Here is a 24,354-nt window from a genome sequence, read left to right as displayed (position 1 = left end):
ACGGCTCATACGCCGCCAATCCAGGGGCATGATATGAGGGAGGTTACTTCAGCATCTACAACAGCCCCAGTGAGGACTCAGTTGCATCCTATTTTTAACCTCCCTAGTATGCACCAACCTCAAAAATTTGATGGTGCAAGGGACCCAATAGCAGCTGAAGAGTGGTTAGAATCAGTAGAGAGTGCCATGGCCTTGTTTGACATGACTGACCAAGAAAGAGTGAGATATGCCACTTATCTTTTCAAGTCAGGGGCAAGAATATGGTGGAACTTAGTCAGGGAGACGGTCAATGTCTCAGAAATGACATGGACAGAGTTTAGGCGCCGATTCGAGGCAGAGTACAGGGGCGCCGATGTTACTTGTATCAGGGCCCAGGAGTTTATCAGTCTAGTGCAAGGGACAGACTCTGTAAAAGAATATTCCACAAAGTTTAATCAATTGTCCCAGTATGCCCCTGAGATAGCTAGCACAGAAATGGGGCGTATGCAGAAGTTTGTGTACGGGCTGGATCCAGAGATAGCTCGAGACGTTATGACCGGGGCGCAGCCACCCAGAACTTATGCAGAGGCCCTTGATAGAGCTTTGAGGGCAGAGGTTTTTGTTAGGAGGAGGTTTGGTCAGACTACAGGGCAAAAAGTTACACCTCCTTCTACCATGCCAGCTCCCCCGGTGAGTAGTGGTTCAGCTTCAGTACAGAGAGGCCCTCCTCCAGAGCGAGACAGGAAAGGTAAACGACCTCTCCAGTTCAGAGGCATGAAAAAGAACTGGAAGAGTGGAAAGAAACAAAGAGTACCTGAGATACCAGCTTGTCAGAAATGTGGGAAGCACCACAGAGGAGAGTGTTTGACAGGTCAGGCAGTTTGTTTCAGATGTCGTCAGCCTGGACATATTGCTCGTTTCTGTACAGCTGCCCCAGTGAGAGTAGAGCAGCAACAGCCTATAGGAGGGGCCACAGCCAGAGTTTATACGATCACCCAGGGCCCAGCAGAGGCTAACCCATCAGCAGTCACGGGTCAGATTCTCTATCTTGATACTCCTATTTATGTTTTAATTGATTGTGGGGCTACTCATTGTTTTATAGCCAAGAGTTTGCTTGAGAGGTTAAAGTTACAACCTGTTAGAATAGCCCAGAGGATTATGGTTGAGTTGCCTGATGGGGGGTCAGTCATTAGTGAGATGATGCTACTAGGACAAAGAATTATGATTCAGGGTCGACAGTTACTAGTGGACCTGATTGTGTTCGAAAGCCAGATTTTGACATGATTTTAGGGATGGACTTTTTGGGGAGATACGGAGCTGAAATTGATTGTAAAAAGAAGAAAGTGAGATTTAACCTAGACTCTGGAGATCAATTCGAGTTTGGTGAAGGTCATATCCGGAGTCTGATGATCAGTATGTTAAAAGCTAGTAAAATGTTGAAGAAAGGGTGTACAGGATATTTGGCTCATGTAGTGAGCAAGGTTGAGTCAGGCCCAACTATTAAGGAAACACCAGTGGTACGTGAGTTTCCAGATGTGTTTCCAAGTGAGCTACCGGGATTAGCTCCTGAGCGAGAGATTGAGTTTAGCATAGAGTTGGCACCTGGCACAGCACCTATTTCAAGAGCACCCTATCGAATGGCCCCTGCCGAGTTACAAGAATTGAAAAAGCAGCTTCAAGAGTTATTAGATCATGGTTTTATCAGACCGAGCCATTCTCCTTGGGGAGCTCCCATCCTATTTGTGAAAAAGAAAGACGGGTCTATGAGAATGTGCATTGATTACAGAGAGCTAAATAAGGCCACAGTTAAGAACAAGTACCCGTTACCCAGGATTGATGATTTATTTGATCAGTTGAAGGGATCTGTGGTCTTCTCCAAGATAGATTTGAGATCTGGTTATCACCAGGTGAGAGTGATAGAGAAGGATATACCCAAGACAGCTTTCCGAACGAGGTATGGCCACTTTGAGTTTGTAGTGATGCCATTCGGATTGACAAATGCCCCTGCAGTATTTATGGATTTGATGAATAGGGTATTTCATGACTGCCTGGATAAATTTATTGTGGTATTCATTGATGATATCTTAGTATATTCTTGCAATCGAGAGGAGCATGAACAACACTTGAGGTTTACCCTCCAGAGATTGAGAGAAAAACAACTATATGCCAAATTCTCAAAATGTGAATTTTGGCTAGATAGAGTTACCTTTTTGGGGCATGTGATTTCAGCAAAGGGTGTATCAGTGGATCCCAGTAAGATTGAGGCAATAGTTGAATGGCAGAGACCAAAGACAGTCAAAGAGGTTCGTAGTTTCCTGGGTTTGGCAGGGTATTATCGAAGGTTTGTAGAAGGATTTGCCAGATTAGCTAGACCTCTTACAACCCTCACGAAGAAAGCAATGCCATTTCAGTGGCCAGATGCCTGTGAGACAAGCTTCCAAGAATTGAAAAGAAGATTGACTACTGCTCCTGTATTAGCACTTCCAGAGGAGGGAGTTGAGTATGATTTATACACGGATGCCTCACACGGTGGCTTAGGAGCAGTGTTGATGCAGCGAGGCAAGGTGATAGCATATGCCTCAAGACAATTGAAAGAATTTGAAACTCGATACCCCACTCATGATTTGGAGTTAGCAGCGGTGGTTTTTGCTTTAAAAATCTGGAGACACTATTTGTATGGGGTAAAATGTAATATTTATACTGATCATAAGAGCCTCAAATATTTCTTCACTCAGAAGGAATTAAATATGAGGCAGAGACGATGGCTCGAGCTAGTAAAAGACTATGATTGTGATATTAAATACCATCCAGGCAAGGCTAATGTGGTTGCAGACGCCCTCAGTAGAAACGTGATGATATCACAATTAACGGTCCAGAGAGAAATTCAGAGAGAGATGGACCGAGAGCAGATTGAGCTCGTGATTGGAGCCTTCGCTAGGTTAGAGATTCAACCCACTCTCATAGATGAAATTCGAGAGGCTCAGACACAAGATGAATGGTGTCAACAGAAAATTCAGAAAGTAGAAGAGGGTCTCGAGGTAGATTTTCAAGTATCGAATAGAATTCTCAAATTTAGAGATCGAGTGTATGTTCCCCAGATAACTGGATTGAGACAGAGAATTCTTACAGAAGCTCATAGTTCTCTTTACACTGCCCACCCTGGGGGTGTAAAGATGTATCAGGACTTAAAAAGACAGTTTTGGTGGTCAGGCATGAAAAAGGATATAGGTAAGTTTGTTACTAGATGTCTCACCTGTCAGCAAATTAAGGCCGAACACCAGAGACCTGCAGGGTTACTTCAGCCTCTACCTATTCCCGAATGGAAATGGGAGCATATCTCTATGGACTTCATTAGTGGACTCCCTAGAGCTCAGAATGGATGTAATGCTATTTGGGTGATTGTTGATAGATTAACCAAGTCAGCTCATTTCCTGTCCATCAAAGATACTACTAACACAGATCAGTTGGGGAGATTATACGTTAGAGAGATTATTAGATTGCATGGTGTACCCAGGACCATAGTATCTGATCGTGATACAAGATTTGTATCAGCTTTCTGGAAGAGTCTCCAAAGATCCTTGGGTACTAATTTGGCATTTAGTACAGCCTATCATCCTCAAACAGATGGTCAGACGGAGAGGGTTAATCAGATTTTGGAAGACATGTTGAGAGCTTGTTGCCTAGATCATAAAGCCACGTGGGTAGAAATGTTGCCCTTGGTGGAGTTTGCTTACAATAATAGCTACCAGACGACTATTCAGATGGCACCTTATGAGGCATTATATGGTAGGAGGTGTCGTTCTCCTCTTCACTGGGATGAGATAGGAGAGAGAGATGTGTTATCCCGATCCCTTGGGCCCGAATTGACCCAGAAAATGATTGATGATGTCCAACTGATCAGGCAGAGAATAAAACAGGCTCAGGATCGACAGAAAAGCTATGCAGATCATCGACGTCGAGACTTGGAATTCAATGTAGGTGAATTTGTATTTGTAAAGGTTGCTCCATTTAAGCATTTGATGAGATTCGGAAAAAAGGGAAAGCTAGCTCCCAGATTTATTGGTCCATATGAGATACTTGATAGAGTTGGTAAAGTGGCTTACAGATTAGCCTTACCAGCGAGTATGGACCGGATTCATGATGTATTTCATGTCTCATCGTTAAGAAAATGTCTTGGTGATCATTCCCAGGCTGTGAATACAGAAGATATTAAGTTATCAGAAGACCTTAGTTATGAAGAAAAACCGATTCAGATACTTGACAGAAGAATTAAACAACTAAGGAACCGACAGATTCCTTTAGTAAAAGTCTTATGGACAAACCAGAAGACAGAGGAGGCTACCTGGGAAATGGAGCAAACCATGAAGGAGAAGCATCCAAAGTTATTTTTGTGAATTCCGAGGACGGAATTTTTGTGAGGGGGGAAGAGTTGTAATACCCTCAGGTATATTCCAGGGGTAATTATGTCTTTTGACCCTGTTTTGAGATTTTTCTCATTTTAATATATATATGTAGGGGTGTGCTTTATATATATATATATATATATATATATGCATAAATAAATAAATAAATATATATATATATAAATGCAAAAAAGGGCAAAAAGGGAAAAGAGAAAAAGAGAAAGGGATAAGGCTTTAGATATAAAGAGAAAGAGAAGACTTTTCCATCATTTACATCTTCTCCCGTAAAAAAACTCCAGCAGCCTCCTTTCATGTTCTTTTCTTTGCTTTCTTGAAGCCAAAGGAAGAAGTTGAAGGAATATTAGAAGATAAAATAAGAAGAAAGGAAAAGGAAGCACTTGGAAGCTTTGGTAACCAAAGATCTCCTTCCTTCTTCTTTCATCTATGTTTATATGCATGTTATGTGAATATGTTAGAGTGTTTTGGTATTGATTTAAAGTTGTCTTGATGATAAAGGAAGCAAAACAAAGAGGAGAAAACCAACTTGCAAAGGTTTGACTTGAAATAAGGTAAGGGGTTTCCTCCTTGATATGTGATATGTTTTAGGGTTTTGGTTCCTTAGATCTATATTATATATGTTGATTTTGATGTTGAGGAATGTTGTTTTGCCATTTGGGATGTCTATGTATGTGATTTTGCTCATGGCAGAAAGTTACAGAATATTTACAGTTTTTGCCACTGAGTTCGTCCCATGTTTTGGCTGCCTTATTGAATGAATTATGAGTGCTATTATATCTTGTTGGAAAGATCTTTGAATCCTCTTTCCAATGATATATAGCTTGTATGAATTAGAGATCATTTGGACTGTTAAAGATTGTATAAACCGAAAGGACTGTTTTACTAAAGAAAAACAGGGGAGGCAGTTTTTGCCACTGAATTTATCTGCTGTTTTGACTGCCTGATTGAATGAATTATGAGTGCTATTATAGCTTGTTGGAAAGATCTTTGAATCTTCTTTTCAACGATATATAGTTTGTATGAATTAGAAACCATTTGGGCTGTTAAATTGTATAAAAAGTATGCTGCCCTGCTAAATGTCTGTTCTGTGAACAGTATTTCGTAATTTTATCACTGAGTTTAGCTCACGTTTTGACTGCCTTATCTATTGAGTTATGAGTGCTATTATAGGTCGTTGGAAAGATCTTTGAATCCTCTTTCCAATGATATATAGCTTGTATAAATTAGAAACCGTTTGAGATGTTAAATTGTATGAAAAAGAAGGTTGCCCTGTTAAATGTCTGTTCTGTGAACAGTATTTTGCAATTCTGGGCAGGAAAGAAAGAAGGAAAGAAGGAAAGAAAGAAAGAAAGAAAGAAAGAAAGAAAAGGAAGAAGAAAGGAAAGAAAGGAAAGGAAAGGAAAGGAAAGAAAAGAAGGAAAGAAAAAGAAAGAAAAATAAGAAAAAGAATTTGGGACTCAAGATTTAGGGGTCGTCCCAAGAGTAATGTCTGGTGAGTTATGAATAAAATTAAATGGAAGCAAATTTAGTAAAATATAAGACCCGTATGTATGCTATAAACTATGAGGGGGCACTTTACACTACACCGCCCGCAGTAGGGCACGTCCGCAGTAGGACACGTCCGTAGTAGGACATAGACCCCCAGTAGGGTCCGCTCGCAGTAGAGTATGCTCGCAGTAGAGCTTAATTCAGAGTCAGAAATAGTGTAGTGAAAGAAAAAGAGCTTGAGCTTAAAAAAAAAAAAGTGCCAAATCCCTATAGTTAGCTTCCAGAAAGTATTAAATAGACACCAGATGGGACAAAGTATGACCCAAATAGTAAAGAGTGAACTAAATTACCCCCTCAATCTCTTATAGAGGTTAGGATGTGGGGTTGAGTCCCAAAAGTGAGTTAGAACAGGAAAAAAGGATAATTTACTTAATTTTTCCCTTTACTGAGTGTTCTTATCACTCACTCCCTTTTCTTTCCTGACTGCAGGTATAGGTGATCGAGGTAGCTGCGAGGCAGGGTCAGGTCAGCGTAGGTAGATCCAGCTGGAGCAGGTTATCTCTGGTTTTTATTACATGCATACAGTAGCATGTTCTTATGGACTTTTGACTTTTGAGATTATGGTACAGTTACATATGATTACTCCCTATTTTCAGATACTTTCAGATGAGTCTTCATATGAGTATATACATCTTTTGTTCGCTTCCAGATTTTTAGTTTTCTTGGAATACTTCCTAAACACTTTTAATGATGCGTTTATTTTAAAGTATTTTTAAAAAGAAAAAAAAATAGACGCTACGAATATTAATTCGTAACATTTCTCCTTTGATGGGTAGTACTTCTAGGGAGGGATGTTACAACAGTGGACTGTTGCGTGTATACCATGGATTGGGGGGAAATTTGCTTTTTTGAAATTGTAGGGGCGCTAATAGATTAGAAAATTACTGAGGGGCCAAGGGTAAATATTAGACCTGTTTGGAATAGGAATTTCTTTATGGAGTAAATGGAAAATTTTCTTATTTATGGTTTCCCAACGTGTAGTTTTTGAATTTTATATCAATTTTTTCTATTTTAGGGTTTTTCTATATGTAGTTTTCGAGTTTGAGATTCAGTTTTTCGAATTTTGTGTTTTTTAGCACATTTTACGAATTTCAATTCTGTTTTTTTAAATTTCACCGTTTTAGAATATATCGATTCGTATTTTCTAGATTTTCGAAAAATTTTTCGATTGTTGTCATTCTAAGGTATTTCAACATTTAAAATTTGAATTTCAGTTCCGTTTTTTCGAGTTTTACCGTTTTATGATATATTGACTCTTATTTTTCAGATTTTCGATGAATTTTTTTATTGTTGTCCTTTAAGGATATTTTAACGTTTAGATTCGAATTTCAATTTCGTTTTTTCGAGTTTTACCTTTTTAGGATATATCGACTCGTATTTTCTAGATTTCTGACGAATTTTTTGATTGTTGTCATTCTAGGGTATTTCAATGTTTAAAATTCGAATTTCAGTTCCGTTTTTTCGAGTTTTACCGTTTTAGGATATATTAACTCGTATTTTCGACAAATTTTTTTATTGTTGTCATTCTAGGGTATTTCAACGTTTAGAATTTGAATTTGAATTTTGTTTTTTCAAATTTCACCATTTTAGGATATATCGACTCTTATTTTCCAAATTTTCGAAGAATTTTTCAATTATTGACATTTTAAGGTATTTCAAAGTATAGAGTTTGAATTTTTGTTCTGTTTTTTTATTTTCATTACTACAAGATACCGAAATCTTATTTTTTACCTTCTGTCATTTTCTTTTTTATTGTTTTCTATTTTTCATCTTTATATGTTTTTTTCATTACTACATTTGTTTACATATTTGCTTTTTATGAATGTCATACGAATTTTTAAAATTTTTACAGGATATTTCTCACAAAAGAAAACGTGTTGAAGGCGGGCTGCGAATCCCGAGAGTCGTCTACCTCCATGCATCAACGTTTATCGTCGCAGTTGTATTTTCACTGTATCGAGTAGCTCACAGGTATCTATCATAAAACTGTGAAATTAAAAAAAAACAGAATTGAAATTCGAATTCTAAACGTTAAAATACCCTAGAATGTCAACAATCGAAAAATCATTCAAAAATCTTAAAAATACGAGTCGATATATCTTAAAATAGTGAAATTTGAAAAAACGAAAATGAAATTCGAATTCTATACGTTGAAATACCCTAGAATGTTAACAACGAAAAAATCAGTCGAAAATCTAAAAATACGAATCAATATATCCTGAAAGGATGAAAATCGAAAAAATAAAACTGAAATTTGAATTCTATACTTTAAAATACCATAAAATGTCAATAATCGAAAAATCATTCAGAAATCTTCAAAATACGAGTCGATATATCCTAAAACAGTGAAATTCGAAAAAATGAAACAGAAATTCGAAAAATATTGAAATACCTTAGAATATCAACAATCGAAAATCGTTCGAAAATCTGGAAAATAAGAATCGATATATCATAAAATGGCTAAATTTGAAAAAACAAAAATAAAATTCAAATTTTATACGTTGAAATGTCATAGAATGTGAATAATCGAAAAATCGTTAGAAAATCTGAAAAAAAGACTCGATTTATCCTAAAATGGTGAAAATCGAAAAAACGGAATTAAAATTCAAACTCTATCAGTTGAAATATGTAAGAATGTCACTAATCGAAAAATCGTTCAGAAATCTGAAAAGTACGAATCGATATATCCTATAAACAAAAAAACTGAAATATTGAGCTGAAATTACGTTATTACATCGTAAAATGTGTCCAAAAGCATAAAAATCGAAAAAATAAATCTTAATTTTCAAAACTACATATTGAAAATCCCTAAAATAGAAAAAACGGACGTAAAATTCGAAAACTACACGTAAAGAAAACGTAGGTATAAAAAAATATCAATTTACCCCCTGAAAAAATTTCTACTACAAACAGGTCCAATATTTATCCCTTGCCCCTTCAGTAATTTTCTAATTTACTAGCGCTCTTGCAATTTCAAAAAAGTAACTTTTCCCCCAACTCAATATTTATTTTTCATAAATAGTCTTTTTCGAATCGAATTTACTGAGTAAGGGGGTTTATATATATGAGGGGAAAGATAATTTTGGTATTTTAAAAAAAGTTATGGACATTTTTGCTTAGAAATAATGAATTTAGATATTTTTACTTAAAAATAATGAATTTGAGCATTTTTGTTTAATGTGAAGGTATTTTGGCCGTTTTTTATAATTTTCCTTTTTAAAAATATAATTAAAATATTAAAATATATTAATTATAAATTAATAATAAAATAATATATTATCACCTAATAATATATTATTTATATATATATTTATTTAAAAATATATTTATATAAATATTTTATCTAAATTAAACCATGAATACAAAAATATAAGAATTTAACAGGTCTTTTAACTTCAAACTCAAATTTAATTCAGAAGCTGAGTTTGGATAACCCAAATTAAATGATTCAAATGTAATTTTTGAATTGGATTTATTTTGAGCTCGAACTAAAATCTCGTAAACACGGGAAAATCAAGCTCGAAGTTGAGCCAAGCGTTACTAGGCTAATTGGCTAAACCTCGGCTTTGCTATGTTACCCTCCTGGACAAGGAGCCAATTCTCTATAAGTTTGTATGAGGAAAGCTAATCGACAAAAGGAAACTTAAAACCTTCAGTTCCTGAGATCCTCTCGGTGTTATAAACCCTAACTTGGCGTTCCTTCAAGGTGAGCTGTCGTTTTGATGCTATACGTAGAATTTTATGCTTTTACAACCGCTAATTTATTAACAATTTTGATGGCATTTAACCAATTCTTTATGGGAATTGAAGTATAACCGATCTTGGTGCCGCGCTGATATTCATTTCTCGTCGAAGAGTTTCTCGCAGGGTTGGGTTTTAAGGTATCGACCCGAATTTTTATCCTTTGATTCCTTATGAGGTATCTGTTTCTAATTGTAGACATGATATTGCTTAAGTAAAACTTTACCTGTTGTTTGGTAATCGTGGAAGAGAATCCTACAATCTCCATTACCGTTACTATTTTCCATATTATTACAGAGAGTATTGAATGCTTCAGGAAATTAAGCTTGTTAAACTATTAGGGTCACTTGGGTTTTTACATTATTGGTAAACAGAACGTATTGGAATCATGAAATACAGTGTTAATGTCGCTCAGGTTTTAGCTATATCATCTTCTTCTGTGTATGCAGAGAGTTTCAAACGTAATATCCCATGGAAGGAGGAGGAGGAGGAGGAGGGGGTGATGCTGCCTCTGCTATGGCGCCTGTTGCTAAGTGGAAAAATGATTTCTCAAGGATGTTTCAGTACTATTTGGATCGGTCAACTCCGCATCCAAGGCAGAGATGGCTTGGAACTCTTACTGCCGCAGCGATTTATGTGTTGCGCGTTTATTATATTCAAGGGTTTTACGTTGTGACCTATGGATTAGGAATCTATCTACTGAATTTGTTGATTGGATTTCTGTCACCGAAGATTGATCCAGAGTTTGAAGCCTTGGATGGAGCTTCATTGCCTACTAAAGGGTCAGATGAGTTTAGGCCTTTTATTCGCCGGCTTCCTGAGTTCAAGTTCTGGTAATTAAAAAACTTATAATATCACTTTATTTTAATAAAGTCTTTTGCTTAAATTTCAAACGTGATTTGAATATTCTTTATGTAGCATTTCATTCATATTAATTATTCTGGTTGCTTTGAGGTGAAAAAAGATCTTCAGACTTTGTTGTTCTTCTTCAGTACTGTACTTGAAGTTGATCAATTTGTATTATGTCTTTTTCCGAGGTGATTAAAATAATGATGGACACCCAGTTGAGAAGAGCTATATTCTGCTGTTTGATGTGCAGTCTGGAGTTCATATGAGTTGGATGCTACATTAAGTTGACTATATTTTCATAGAACGATGCATCCTTTCTGAAATGTTGGCAACTTGATCTTGCTAACTTGCTTGGAGCTCCTTTGGGTCTATTGATGTTCTAGAATAAGTTTCCTGTGAAATTCGACCGTTTTCTATGATTGGTGCAACTATAATTTTCTCTTATAGGGTATTCATTTTACCTTTTGTTCCCCCATTCTATCAGTGCCGATTTTCAAGTCCTTGTTAATGCTAACTTGATAGAGTCTGGTTGTGCATGGTTTTGTACTCTGTAATGAGTGGTTCAGATGAGTCAAAATATCAGTTTAGGTGTAGCTGGTTCAATCTCTCTTCTTCTTTTTCATGTTTTTCTGTTCCTGTAGGAATGTTATTAGTTAAAATGCATGTTTAAACTCAATTCTTTTTATTCATTGTTTCAGGTATGCCATCACAAAGGCTTTCTGCATAGCTTTCCTTATGACCTTCTTTTATATATTTGATGTACCTGTCTTTTGGCCCATACTGCTCTGTTACTGGATTGTTCTGTTTGTCCTCACCATGAAGCGCCAAATCATGCACATGATTAAATATAAATATGTTCCATTCAGCTTTGGGAAGCAGGTTAGAGATCTGAATTGTTGTTATAGTACCTTTCACCCAGCTCTCTGCCACCATCCCCTGAATCTATTCTTTTGTTTTATGTTCAACATTTGTGGAGACATTTAGTGACAGTTTATTCCATTTGTTTCTTAATGAAAAATAATTAACTTGTCTTGGTGATTTTTACAGAGTTATACTGGGAAAAAGCCTGCGGCTAGTAGCAGTGGTCTGTCAAGGGACTGAGCCTTGTTCTATCTCTTGACAATTGGAGGAAAATGTGAAACGTGCAACCACCTTATTCATGCACCTCTACTTTTTTTCTTACTGAATTCATTGATGGAACAAATTTCATGCTAAATACCAGTGCAAAAGTTCATATATGTGGTGAAGATCCCATCTGTTTTGTATTTAGAATGACATAGGGATCTTTCCTTTTTCATGGGGTCTCGCTTGCTTACACCTTTTTTTCCCCTGAAAATTATAAATCTTCAATAGTATTTTGTTGATTAATGAAAGAGATTAGGATGATGATTAGTATCAATATAAATCTTCGGTAGTATTTTACAGAAATTTCAGATGTCATTTTTTCTGAATTGAAACTGATATTTTTTCTTGGATAGTTATTATAGCCAATAACAGTGGTAGGTAGATTCATGTTAATTGCCTATACATTATCCAAGGCTTGTGTTTTGGTGTGAACACGATGATAGTAAGCTTTAGTCCCGTTTTGGACTAATATATAATCAACACAGTGGTAAGGCATGAGCTATAGCCTTCAATTTTACTGGAAAGTGGAAAGTAAGTAAGATCAGATTTCAAATGAACTATTCCGTCCCCAGAGAAAAAGAAAGTCTGGATAGAATCCAATTTTCAACCTTTTATGTTCAAATAAACTATTCATTCTCAGTATGGCTAGAATACCCATTCAATTACATTATACAGTGTTTCAATTACAATGTGGTTAGCCTAGATGGACGCATGGGTTTGCTTGGGTTAGTCTATAGATCCACCTAACATATTTTATGTTTCAATTATTGAAATAATTAGCTAATCTAACGTGGATTAATTATATTATAGTAGATCAATTTTTTATGATTAAACTAATTACATAAAATAGATAAAATTATAGATTTAATGGCTAATTTTATAATTATTATATTATATAAATCAAAGGTTTGATATTTAAATATTATCGAAAAAAAATTTAAATCTATGAGAACCTCCTTGTGACCACAAGCTACCCTTTGGCCGTGTATACATGCTATTATTCAATTTGGATACAAGCACATTGTATACCTCCCAACTTTGGAACTTATATACTTCAAGAGAATCAAACACTTTAACACTGTTCAACCTCGGAGTGCCATCAAATCATTAATGATTGTAACAGTTCATGATTCCAAGTAGTACTTAGGTTGTGATGTCGCAATCAATATTTGGCGTATTTGAGAATCCCCTTCAATGAAGACATGCCAGATGGGTATCTGGTCACACAACTAATTGGTACAACAACTCTCCAACAAATAATCGACGAAAATCTCTCTCTTTGTTATTTTAATAAATTGACTTGCAGGGGATAAATTTTTACAAATTTGTACCAGTTTTACGATACAGGGTGTTCCTCAAGCATGGCCAGCTATGATGATGTTCAAGTCTGCTTCACCTCTCACCTCATTACTGGGAATAAATCCTGAACATTCTCAAAAGCTGCATCACCTTTTTCCGGACAAATGACCACAAGAGCTTACGTTCTCATATTCTTCTTCTGGGCTGTTCTCACAATCGTCACTCCTACTCTCATTCTCCTGTCAGAATCTTCCAAGCCCGACTTTCATCAAAATGGTAAGAAATTAGACTTGGCGCTTTATAAAGTATTACTCTTTTTCAGGTTCTTTGTTTCATGTTTTCAGGACTTTCTTTGATGCATTGCAGGGAAAGTCCGCGAAGGAATAAACACCAGGAAAATGATGGCATATTTAGAGAAACGTCCAAGGAACCCAGTAACTCAGCGGAAACTGTCAAAGGAATCACATGTGGCACCGGCACCTGCACCGGCTCTGGTACTGGAACCAGCTTGGAAACTAAGAAGCTCTCTCAAAATTAAGAAACGTGATTAGACTAATCACGGGCGATGAGATTCAGCCAGGGAGCTCCAGGTTTGGAATTAAAGGCTACTTTGTTGTTGTTATCAATTCCTGAAGCTGATCACTGAGATGATTGTAGTTGTAGATTTCAGATGTTTGCATACTGAAAAGAGTCACCTGATGGTTTAACCGGCAGGACAAGATTCATTCAAGGATTAGCAATTGGATCACTTTGAATCGTGAGACATGCGAATCACCTGGTCAAAATCTGGTCCGAGTTTGAAATCAGTAATTTTAATCAAAGAAGGTTCAACTGAAATCAGTAATTTTAATCAAAGAAGATTCAACTGATTGCCTATGGCATTTTTTTCCCCTCTTGGAAGGATATTTTATAAAAAATTTAATTTGAAATATAATAGCTAGTAAGTATACGTATGCTGTTTTTTTTAGTTCTTTTTTTATAAGTAAATAAAGAACCAGCCAACAAGGCTGCTCTTGGGAATTCATAGACCTTGTTGATCGGGTCTTCACCAAGTTTTAAATCTTTAATAAAAAGATTAGCTGGTGCATGGCCGACACCGGAACCTTGCAGCCGACACCTGACCATCTGTACGGAATTTCTGATTTCCCACCATTGTTTCTGTCGCACTTGCGAGCCGTCTTCTATGGGCAAAACATGCAATATATTGTGGTTTTAAATAGTTTTTCATGTGTGGATAACATCATTGTCGGTGGAAACAATGTCAAATGTTCTCTTAAAATCTTTTAATTAGAGAATTGTATCAATGTTAAAATCTCATATCAAATAAGAATTGATAATTTTAAGTTAATATAAACTTTTTATCTCTTAATATCTTATGAGTCACCTTTTAATGTTAAAACTATGAAATTAAAGCGGCAATGCATCTTTTGCATTAATCGAGTAGTCTGTTTTTTTTAATGTCAAATTGGCAATAAACATTACAGGTACAGAGTGGTAAGCACGTTTAGAGTTCATTCGTGTTCCTTTTGAGCCATCAGCCATGGCACGACCAAAGCAACCTGTCGAACATACGCATGTGAAGTGATCTCATTCCTGTGCCAACTTCATTATTGGTAATCATGGAATTGTGGTACTCGTAACTGAACCATTATGTTTATTCATTATGGCTCGTGGACCATTTGCCTCTTAAATAGAGAGGCTTCCACATAAAGATGAAATAAATTCATTTTGCTTAACATGGCCGCTACATACAAATTTCAGAGTGACCCATCTGACTTCTTCATTTGTCTTACTCTTATGTGCAATTTGTTACATCCCTTACAAATCTCACATTGGCATGAATGGGTATAGTTAGGTTTGCTAAGTCAAAAAATAAAAATTTTATGAGTATGTGTTGTATAATAGTGATTCAAATTTGGAAGTGCGAATTTGAATGGTGAATTTTCAAAAAAATGTGATAGTAGTGGAGGTATTATGCCACTGATTTCATATGGATTCGGAGGCTTTGCCCCTGCGGTATGGAACGTTCCTCATACACTTGAACTAAAAAAAAGAAAAATGCATTAGTTAGGACTTTGTCTATTTGTTAGCATAATCGAACAAAATGAGTATAGCCTATAGACTAAAGCAATCTGTTGCACAAATTGTTATGAAAATCAAAGTTTTACTAACGTGCTAGGATTGTTGAAGATAGGTATTTCTAAAATTTTCACTTTCAGTTTTCTTCGGTTATCATAACAGAAGGCAAAAGCAAATTTAATGTATATAACGAAGAACTGCCTTTACAGTACGATATGATTCAACATAGGCATATTAACAGTCTGATTCAAGGTCTTAGATTCTTCTAAGAAAAAGAAGAGCACAATGACACCATATACGCTCCCTGCTGAAATCCCAACTGATATATAACAGCTCTATAATTATTTCAGTAACAAGTAAATAGAGCTTTAATAACTTCAATCGCTCAAACGAACTGCTGCAGGTATTCTTCCACTGTGATGTACTTAACATCAGGATACAGCTCGGAAGCCTCCACTCCAAAAGATGGATCGATGGCAAAGTTGGTCTGATCACCGTTCACAAAAGTCGAGTGGTTGATAGAAAGCCCAATGTTGAGTGGAAATGGAGCCTCTGCAATAATTTACTGTAAAATATTCAGAGCTGAAACGAAAAACAGTCATAAGAAAAGGTAAACTGGAATGGAATTCGACCTTGGATGTCTTTCAGAACTTGCTCTCCTGGAACATAGACTTTCTCAAGAGTTTTCCCAATCTTGTTTTCCCAGAGAGCGACAAGCTCATTGAATGTGTAAGTGTTTTTAGGAGGCCTGATAAAGAGGACTTTGTTCAATGTTCTTGGGTCATCCACAGCTCTGATGGTAGAAGTTCCAATGTCAACTTCATTGTTGAAAACCGCTGCAGACAAAATGCATGGGGTGGAAGCAGTGAGGCATGTTATATTTGTCTCAACATAATTTTTAGGAGGATTTTTAGGAGGGGTAATGGGGTTCGGGTACCGTTTTTACATGCAGGAACCGAAACCTGAAGATAGGTTCTACTCGGTCAGTCAGGTTTTGGTTCCCAAACTAGAATCTCAACGCCAGGTACCCTGTGATTCCAGCTCCACCTAAGGGTGGATATGAATTGGACTAAACTTGAACATCCCTCTCGCTTAAGTTTGATTTGAATAAAAATAGTTTAACACAGTTTGATTCGAATTTATGACTCTAATTTGTGTTTTAAATTTGTGATTCGAATTCGTAACTCAACAATAAAACGATATTATTTTATTTAATAATAGAATAAATAAATTATGAATTCAAATTATAGATTCAAGTAAACTCGAACCGAACTAAGTTGAATATCCCTTGGCCCGAGTTTGTCACTTTTCAAACTCAAAGTCAATTCAAATTTGAATTAAACAAATTCTAACCTAACCAAAACCAATTCTTTCGCGCATGCATATAGTTAGTAATTTTAGAAAGAGTGTAATATACCTTTGACATTGCCATCTCCAAGGATAGTGACTTTGTCTTTAGGAGGAGCAGTAACTCCTGGCTGGCAAAGTGTAGGGAGAAAATAGCCGGCGAAGCAGTTGCAGGGCACGTAAGTGAAGGGGATCCCTTCAGTCTCAATAGCACGACGGATTTGAGCCTTAGTTGCAAATGCTGATTTTGCCGGCTCCACTGCATTCTGACGATCCACATCGATTCCAAACTCAGAAGGGAAAAATCTCTGAAACATTCAAATGCAAAGAAAATCAAACTTCGAGGAATTGTGTCTGTCAAAATTGAGTTATTGAGGGAACAGACGGACCTTAACATTTCCAGCTTCCTTAATGGCAGCAATGATCTTGGTTTGATCCGCTAACTGCAAGGCGCCTACTGTTGAAATCACCACATCAACTTGCTTTATTGCTTTCACCAAACTCTCATGGTTGTAAAGATCTCCCTGCAATAAAAACTTGCTCTTTATCAGAAGCACAAAACGAACTCACACAAAGAAGTATATATGCAAACACATACATACATAAACCAAATTGACGCCCGAATTCTTGAATTTCTCAACAAGTTGTCCCTTGACAGGATCAGCAACAGTACTTTCCCTAACTAAAAGAAAACTTGGATGACCAGCTTTTATACTAGCTTCCACGATGAACTTCCCAAGGTAGCCAGTGCCTCCGATGAACAAAATCTTGCTTTTCTCAGCCATTAATTTTTTTTTTTTTTAAATTTTCAAAAATATGACTTATTGATGTTGGAAAGGCAATCAGCATACATTATATATAATGTTAAGTTGGAGTATAAGCTTTCCTTTTCCTTAGAAACTGATAGAAGTCTCTATGGACATTACTGGTGGGTGAGGTTGCTTTTGTTTTGACCACTAGAACACCTTAAAATTATGCTGTTATAGGAGTACAACTAAGAAGGGTTGGATTCAAACCGAGTCTGAATATGAGTTAGTGTGAGCTTAATTTGAATTTTAAATAGCATATTCGAGCTTAAACTTGTTCATGTTAGTTAGAGATGTTGTTGAAGGTTGTGTAGTAGGATGAATAATATCACCAACATGATGATCAATGTCACCAAAGGAGAACTCGAGCCGAACTATTGAATTGAAACTCTAACTTAAATTCAACTAAACACAAAATTGAATTAAGCCCAATACCAAAGGACATTCTAGAACAATATTTGATTATTTTCATTTCAAAAATACCATCGAAATTGTATTGAAATTTTTTTTTTGATATTAGCTAATATTAATTATAATATGGTTTAATAAAATCAAACATATTATAATATGGGTAGACAATTTAATAGACTTTTGAGTAATTAAATTATTGATAGAAGAGTCTAATAATCACGTCTCTTATAACTTTACCTTACAAGTTTTTAATTCAGTATTTTATAACTTATACGAGGTATTCCGGATTTATATTGTTGTATCGATATTGCAAGTAGCTTCATGATCTAAAATTAATTTCTTCTTCATATACATTTTGATTGGTTTCTGTTCATCTCCTTGATCAGTAGATGTTGAAGCAATTGCACCTAGAAGGTGGGTGATAGGATGAATGAAACAAGAAATCAAGTTCATTAGATTAATTTCAAATCTTGGTTGAGGAGTCCTTATCTTGAATTGGGTGAGAAAATAACATTTGCTTCAAAAAAGTAAAAGTCAAGTCACAGGCTCACAGCCACAGGATCGGTGAAGCTAGTGACATTTTTCTCAATACAACAGCTGGTAGGTGAAAGGGAAATCCATGGCGTTGAACCTGACCGTAAAGTTGGTAAAGTGCATCCTAGGCAAAGACATTGTTTCTTATTTTCTTTCTCAAATTACGATTTAAAAAGACTGGATTAGGTTGGTAGATAACAGCATCGTATTAGATTAGATGTTAGGTGAATTTTCAGGTTAAATTTATTAACCTGCCACTTAGTTTGGAAACTTGTAAGTTTCTTCAAGTTGATCGGTATAACCTCCGTCCATGCCACAATGCAAGCAGTTGATAGTCTAAAAAGTGAAAATCTCAAGAACACACAATAAACCACTTTCAAAAACAACATGAATAGTCTAGATCTACTGTATAAGTGTTTCTCCTATCCTATGATCTCTTTAATATGCATCTACAGTTTCCTATTATCATCGCATCATGTTTCATAACATATTGGGTTACAATTTCAAAACAATTACTGTTCTACCATTTCGAAAACACACAATAACCCACCTTTCATGACAACATGAATGGTCTAGGTTCTTTGTATTAGGGTTTTTGTGTCTAGTTGTTCAATTTCATATGATTACATTGACAAATTGTATAGACGGTGGTACAGGAACAAGTAACTTAAATCTCAAGTCTACTTGCACATAAAAGGTGAGAACCTAATCTTTCACCATCATCAATGACAGGGCAACAAAGTAGTGTTGATGTGGACGGCGATATGATTCAGGAGTAAAAATTAAGAAAGCATGATTATGTTTTCCTGTTTCATTTTCCATTTGATTACTTGTAGATGAATTTGTTCTGAAAGAGAAATATCAACAGAAACTGAATAGATCATCCAAATACTAAATATCCTGCGACTTTTGGTTTTTGAAAGAATCTGAGTAGCATAAAAAGAGGGCCCTTTAGATATTTTGGTGAAGGAAATTGTGGTCCACAGAATTCAGACCCAAAACAATGCAAGTCTCTTTAGTTTATTGGAGAATCTGCTTTCTCTGTAACAAGGGTTTGCCGTTTGATTAATGCATTCAAAAAGGGTGAGCCCCTCTTATTTTCATCCAATTGTGGAATCAATATTGTGTTGTCAAGTGAGTTTTATGTTATTCTCCTAAAAATAGGATATCTGTCCGAGAAGTATCTCAACCGTGACCACCGACTAGCTTCAAGACTAGAAATCGAAGAACATCCTTTGTCCGTCAAACGACAAAGAATGCGGATAAGCTTTCCAATGCGACAGCCGTAACAACTAGGGAAATCTATCTTCTTGATTGCCTTATAAATATAAAGGATTGAAACTCTTTCTCTGGAAATTATACTACACGCTTAGCTCACAAACCATAAAAGCATCTGCCTGTACATGAACTCCTCCCTAGGATACCTTCAAATTTACACACTCAATTTCACGACACGGTAGCTAAGAGTTTCAAGTATTCTAGTTATGTAGCATATGATACACACAAACAGTTACACAAAGACAAAGGAAATAGCAACTAATAGCTACTAATTCCAGCATCTGTATCTGATTTGGGAGCTGTAAGATTGGCAATGTGGAACTGAGATGTGTAGGTCTTGGAATTGCCTTCAAGCACAGGAGGTTCATTTAGAAATGCCCAGTTGCTCCTAGTCCACCTGCAATTCCCAAGAAAGACAAATTAAAACACTGAACTTGGAAGTGCTATACCAGATGAAGATCAGCTATTCACCAGCAGTTATTCTTCATGAAATTCTCCAAGCTTGTTTCTTTATCCATGTTAATTAAACCATCCTTGGTTTTGGTCAGAGGCAAGGAGCTTGATCTCTGGAACTTGCTTTCAGATTCCTCGCGTAAACTTCTCTGTCATATTAGTAACAAGTCATGCTAAATCACAAATCTAAAACATAGCCCAAAAAGTGCTTAAATTTTGTAATTATCTGTGTTAGATCTTGGAATTAGACCTGGACCTGACTCTTCTCTGATGGACTAGCAATAGCCTTGAGATGTTCCTCCTCAGTCTTCTTCTTTTGTCTCCAGTAAGCATCGATCTCTTCCTTGGTAAGTGATCGATTCCTCCTGAATCTAGCTGAAAAAAAAAAAAAAAAAAATTTACACATCAAAAATCAACCTCTAACTTTACTAGAGAATCAGACAGTAAGGGTTTTGTTATAGATACCTAATTTAGGATCTGGGATGTGTGAATCCCAGCCTGCCATTAGAGAACCCATTTACTCAAAATCTTTCAATCACTAGACTTGACAGAATAAATCACTCTGCTTTGAATCTATGTATAGTTGTATTTATAATCTTGACATTGCTTGTGGACAATCTCATCTTTTACTTTGTTCTTATCCTTAAAGCATACCTTTCCTACAAGGACAGGAAAAAAAGATGATAATCAGTAGTGCTAGTGCCAAACATCGCTGCTGTGATTGCGATAAGTTTGATTAATTTTAGCGCATAAATGCTCCCTCGGCCCACAGACTTCTGCAAGCGGACAAAATCAGTTATATATATAATATAATATATATAATGATATTATCGGTGGTGTATGGATACAATTATTGTTGGTAGGGACGGATGCCAAAGGCGCCTCCTGTTTGCCTTGAACAAGCTGTTGGGATAGTCTTAAATAGAATCTAACAAGTCAATAGGATATGCATAGGTTTATCTTTTTTTTTTTTTTTTCTGACTTTTCATGTATTTTTGGTTTCTTTTCTCGGTGATCATTAAAATTTTGAACTTGAACCGAATTTAAATTAATCTTTTGCTAGAATCCACCCCTAGTTATTGGTCACACTTGCACCAGCGGACTTGGATGTGACTTGTTTTAATTTTTCATAATGGCTTTTACTGCTTAATTGCAGGCATCGTCATCCATATCTTGGGCTGCTTGTGGCCTAATTTTAGGGATTTGGGTTTCTTGCTATTGGCCCAATTCAGTGTGTTTCCATGCGGAGAAAGTCACAGAATTCTGTAGCAATTCTCCAATATATACAGATATTTTCATCAAAGTTTCAAGCCGCATATTGGGCTAATTAATGTTTGAATTTTGAAGCAACATATAAACAGAACTGGCATGGCATCCCTGAATTTAACGAGCTTACCAGTCTGGCTTTTGAGGAAAAGAGCGAGAATGCGGGACAATTTTCATCAGCGGGCTCCAACTAATTTAAAGAAAGCAAACCATAGTTAGCGGAGGAAAATTTCTCATCACTTTCTCTCTTGTTACCAAAAAAGAAAGCTAAAATGATTAAAAGCTAAACTAGATATCTCATTAATTATAAGTCATGTGAATATAGTGCTTAGAGGTTTGACACAATTGAATTGCTCGCGGTACACTCCAAGGAAACCCACCCTCATGATTCATTCTTGCATGCACCTTTTATAAGGTTTACGGTCATTGGGTTTGTCGATCAGTAGAGTAATTCTAACTCTCGGCCAATTTATACAATAATAGTCTAGTCTATTCTTCAATATCACACAAGACTCTACACTTACAACTCTCCATTTCTGATAACAACACAAAACTCATAACTTTGTACTCTTTTTTTATGTTGTTTTCCATGTTGTGAGGATAAGTTATTCATAGTATATAAACTTTAAAACAACTTTATATACCCACTCACTAATAAGACTCAAACAAATATCTTATATATCGACAAAACATAAAAAAAATATTAAATTTATATCTAAATTGTTTGAAAATAATAATTTAGTTAAATAATTTATAAACTTTAAATTGTCAAAACACGTTTTAATTTATAAAATCTAAAAACAAAATCATACAAAAAGATAGGTCTAAAATAAACAATATATTAACAATTATTCAGACGATTCGACTGGTATATTACATCAGTTACACAGAAAACACGCAGACAATTCAATTTCCAACCTACTATTATACGGAAATTGCTAAGAGTGAAAAACATAGAGAAATGAGAACGAATGGTGGGCTCATACATGATCAAAGATTTGGTAAGTAGGGACTCAGCTTAGGCACAATTCACAATTCGACATTAGCTAGCGATAGCATTGCCTAAAAAATACAGCTCCATAAATGGCATTGGCAGCCGAACCTTATCCGCCTCGAAGATGCTTATCGTTTCATGTCCACGTGCCTTCTCTGTCTGTCGTTGTTGGCTCATTTATTTAACCAACACCTGCAATAAAATAAGGGCTCCACATTTCACTTCATTTTGCATGGATCTCAACTTGTCCTAAAGCCATGCTTATGTTTGTTTCTACACTCGTACATTATAGCTGGCTTACATGTATCATTTCATGAAATTCTTGCCTCTAAAGTTATTTTTTAAGGGAAAACTTAAGCCCACCACTTGGGTTTGTGTTACACGGCAAAAAATTTTCTTCCAAAAACTTAAGAAAATAAAATTAAAAAATGACAAGTTATATGATTAGTATTCAGCCATAACATCTATATTTACGGTCAATTGAAATGCGAATAGAATAGAACCTTAAGAAATGAAAAAAGTGAAACAGGTAGATTTTCTTCTTCCCGCGATTTTCTTAACATGGTCAATTGAATTTTCTATTATTAAGAAAATATATTCTTATTCTATTTTAAATCGTAATGAAAAAGCAAATCACTCCCTACCAGATAATAAAATTTATCATCAATAGAAATACAACAACTAGAATAAATTATGTGATTATATATAACACCACATCTTGTTCAATAAATTATGGATTGTTAAGATATGGAAAAAAAAACCTTTATAGTATAAGATACATAACAATCATAAGATATATTTTATTATATTAATATATTTTTAGATGTATAAAAAATTGTTATTATATAATACATATTAATGATATAAATTAATATACCGATAATATAATAATATATTATTTATATATTTATTTTATATATTTAAAAATTTATATAATTTTATTATTTATAAAAAATATATCTTCTAATAGTAAATATGAATCCAAATGCTATGTTACATACAACAACAGGACGGCTACACGTAAGTGAGCATTGAACAAGTGGTTGGTAGGCGGACCTGTTTTCCTGTTGGACATGCCTGTTGTTAGTCGTCTTTGCCTGGTACTTCTAAAACTACTCAACTCAATAATAAAGTAGTAGAAACACTATCATTTAACCCTAACTAACATACGATGCTTTTCTTCTAATAAACCTCATAAATAATTCTTTTTTAAGTGTCATACATTCCAATGCAAAATAATAATAATAATAATAGGATAGTCACGGGTCCCACTAACCAAAAAACAGGATTAGATTTGATTAGGGGCTAAGATCTAATCATAATGAGTATGAGAAAAATTTAATTTGTGGTCGATTAAAATATATAAAAGTTAAATTAAGATTAATACAATAATTTCATAACAGTTAAAAAAATGTAACATTATATGTATACTGATTTATTTATACAATATATTATGATGATATGTAATTAAATTATTTTAAAATAAAAAAATAAATAATTATATCACTAAATCACATACTATTATATTATATTATATTATATTATATAAATAATTTAATCAAAATTATTGTGTATATAATTTTATTAAAATTTAAAGTTAAAACTTAGATAAAATATTATTTCTGTATTATATTATAAACAAGTTAAGAAGGAAAAGATGGATTCTTGTCGTCCCAGCACATGCATTCACTGTTGTGAACCTTAAATAGTTGAATTTGAGAGTTGAGTGATTTATATTTTCCACTTGAGGCTTGACTTTGAAAACTTTTTCAACAGCTAAATTCGCACATTATATTCTTTCGGTTGAAAGTTAGTTGTGTAAAAGTTAACATTATAAAAATAAAATATTAATTTTATTATTTAAAAATTAAAAAAATTCCTTTAATGATTTAGAAATTATACTTTTGCCTTGTTTAAAATCCTTCTAATCCGTCTTTATAATTCAAGTTTAAAAATTTTAATAGTTATAACAATTCGTGTAAATCTAAACCCATGAGTATTGTTAAAGAAAATTGTTTGACTTTTTTTTTTATATTTAAAAACTTATAATTAAATCGTCATAATTTAAGTTGGAAAACTCTAACTATATTATTGCTATCTGTCAAAATTATTGAATATCACATTTTGATATTATACAAGTTTGAAAAGTTATAATTTACTCTTACAAATTAAGTTTAGAAATATTATTTGTCACAATCACAACCTATCCAAATTCAAATTTACA

General features: G+C 34.9%; 4 protein-coding genes across 10 annotated transcripts; 2 read left to right on the top strand and 2 right to left on the bottom strand.

Moving 5' to 3' along the window:
• The first annotated feature begins 9,386 nt into the window (after window positions 1-9,386).
• LOC123203364 (protein RER1B-like) lies at window positions 9,387-11,966 on the top strand. Of its 6 annotated transcripts, none has more exons than XM_044619709.1 (5): window positions 9,387-9,653; window positions 9,766-9,829; window positions 10,139-10,522; window positions 11,237-11,417; window positions 11,586-11,966. In XM_044619709.1, exons 3-5 carry the CDS (start codon window positions 10,161-10,163, stop codon window positions 11,637-11,639), a joined length of 597 nt encoding a protein of 198 aa, XP_044475644.1. In that variant the 5' UTR covers window positions 9,387-9,653; window positions 9,766-9,829; window positions 10,139-10,160; the 3' UTR covers window positions 11,640-11,966. The 6 variants fall into 6 exon arrangements, with proteins under 6 accessions (XP_044475644.1, XP_044475641.1, XP_044475645.1 ...); XM_044619706.1 differs by having other exon boundaries at window positions 10,105-10,522; XM_044619710.1 differs by having other exon boundaries at window positions 9,387-9,654; window positions 9,816-9,829.
• Window positions 11,967-12,662: 696 nt separating this feature from the next.
• On the top strand, window positions 12,663-13,893 carry LOC123203362. Its single transcript, XM_044619704.1, has 2 exons — window positions 12,663-13,238; window positions 13,329-13,893. The coding sequence occupies exons 1-2, from the start codon at window positions 13,127-13,129 to the stop codon at window positions 13,511-13,513; spliced, it is 297 nt and encodes a 98-aa protein (XP_044475639.1). The 5' UTR covers window positions 12,663-13,126; the 3' UTR covers window positions 13,514-13,893.
• A 1,316-nt stretch (window positions 13,894-15,209) lies between these two features.
• LOC123203361 (eugenol synthase 1-like) lies at window positions 15,210-17,234 on the bottom strand. The gene is made up of 5 exons (XM_044619703.1): window positions 16,991-17,234; window positions 16,778-16,912; window positions 16,459-16,696; window positions 15,674-15,877; window positions 15,210-15,593 (listed from the first exon to the last, which is right to left on the bottom strand). Exons 1-5 carry the CDS (start codon window positions 17,171-17,173, stop codon window positions 15,427-15,429), a joined length of 927 nt encoding a protein of 308 aa, XP_044475638.1. The 5' UTR covers window positions 17,174-17,234; the 3' UTR covers window positions 15,210-15,426.
• A 2,198-nt stretch (window positions 17,235-19,432) lies between these two features.
• LOC123202682 lies at window positions 19,433-20,497 on the bottom strand. 2 transcript variants are annotated; one of them, XM_044618698.1, is made up of 4 exons: window positions 20,336-20,497; window positions 20,121-20,245; window positions 19,889-20,019; window positions 19,433-19,814 (listed from the first exon to the last, which is right to left on the bottom strand). In XM_044618698.1, the coding sequence occupies exons 1-4, from the start codon at window positions 20,385-20,387 to the stop codon at window positions 19,676-19,678; spliced, it is 447 nt and encodes a 148-aa protein (XP_044474633.1). In that variant the 5' UTR covers window positions 20,388-20,497; the 3' UTR covers window positions 19,433-19,675. The 2 variants fall into 2 exon arrangements, with proteins under 2 accessions (XP_044474633.1, XP_044474634.1); XM_044618699.1 differs by having other exon boundaries at window positions 20,127-20,245.
• Between the last annotated feature and the right edge of the window lie 3,857 nt (window positions 20,498-24,354).

Source organism: Mangifera indica, chromosome 19, assembly GCF_011075055.1.
Source record: "Mangifera indica cultivar Alphonso chromosome 19, CATAS_Mindica_2.1, whole genome shotgun sequence".
Taxonomy (NCBI): domain Eukaryota; kingdom Viridiplantae; phylum Streptophyta; class Magnoliopsida; order Sapindales; family Anacardiaceae; genus Mangifera; species Mangifera indica.
Note: the sequence above shows the minus strand (reverse complement) of the source record. Positions and strands in the feature narration are given on the sequence as shown.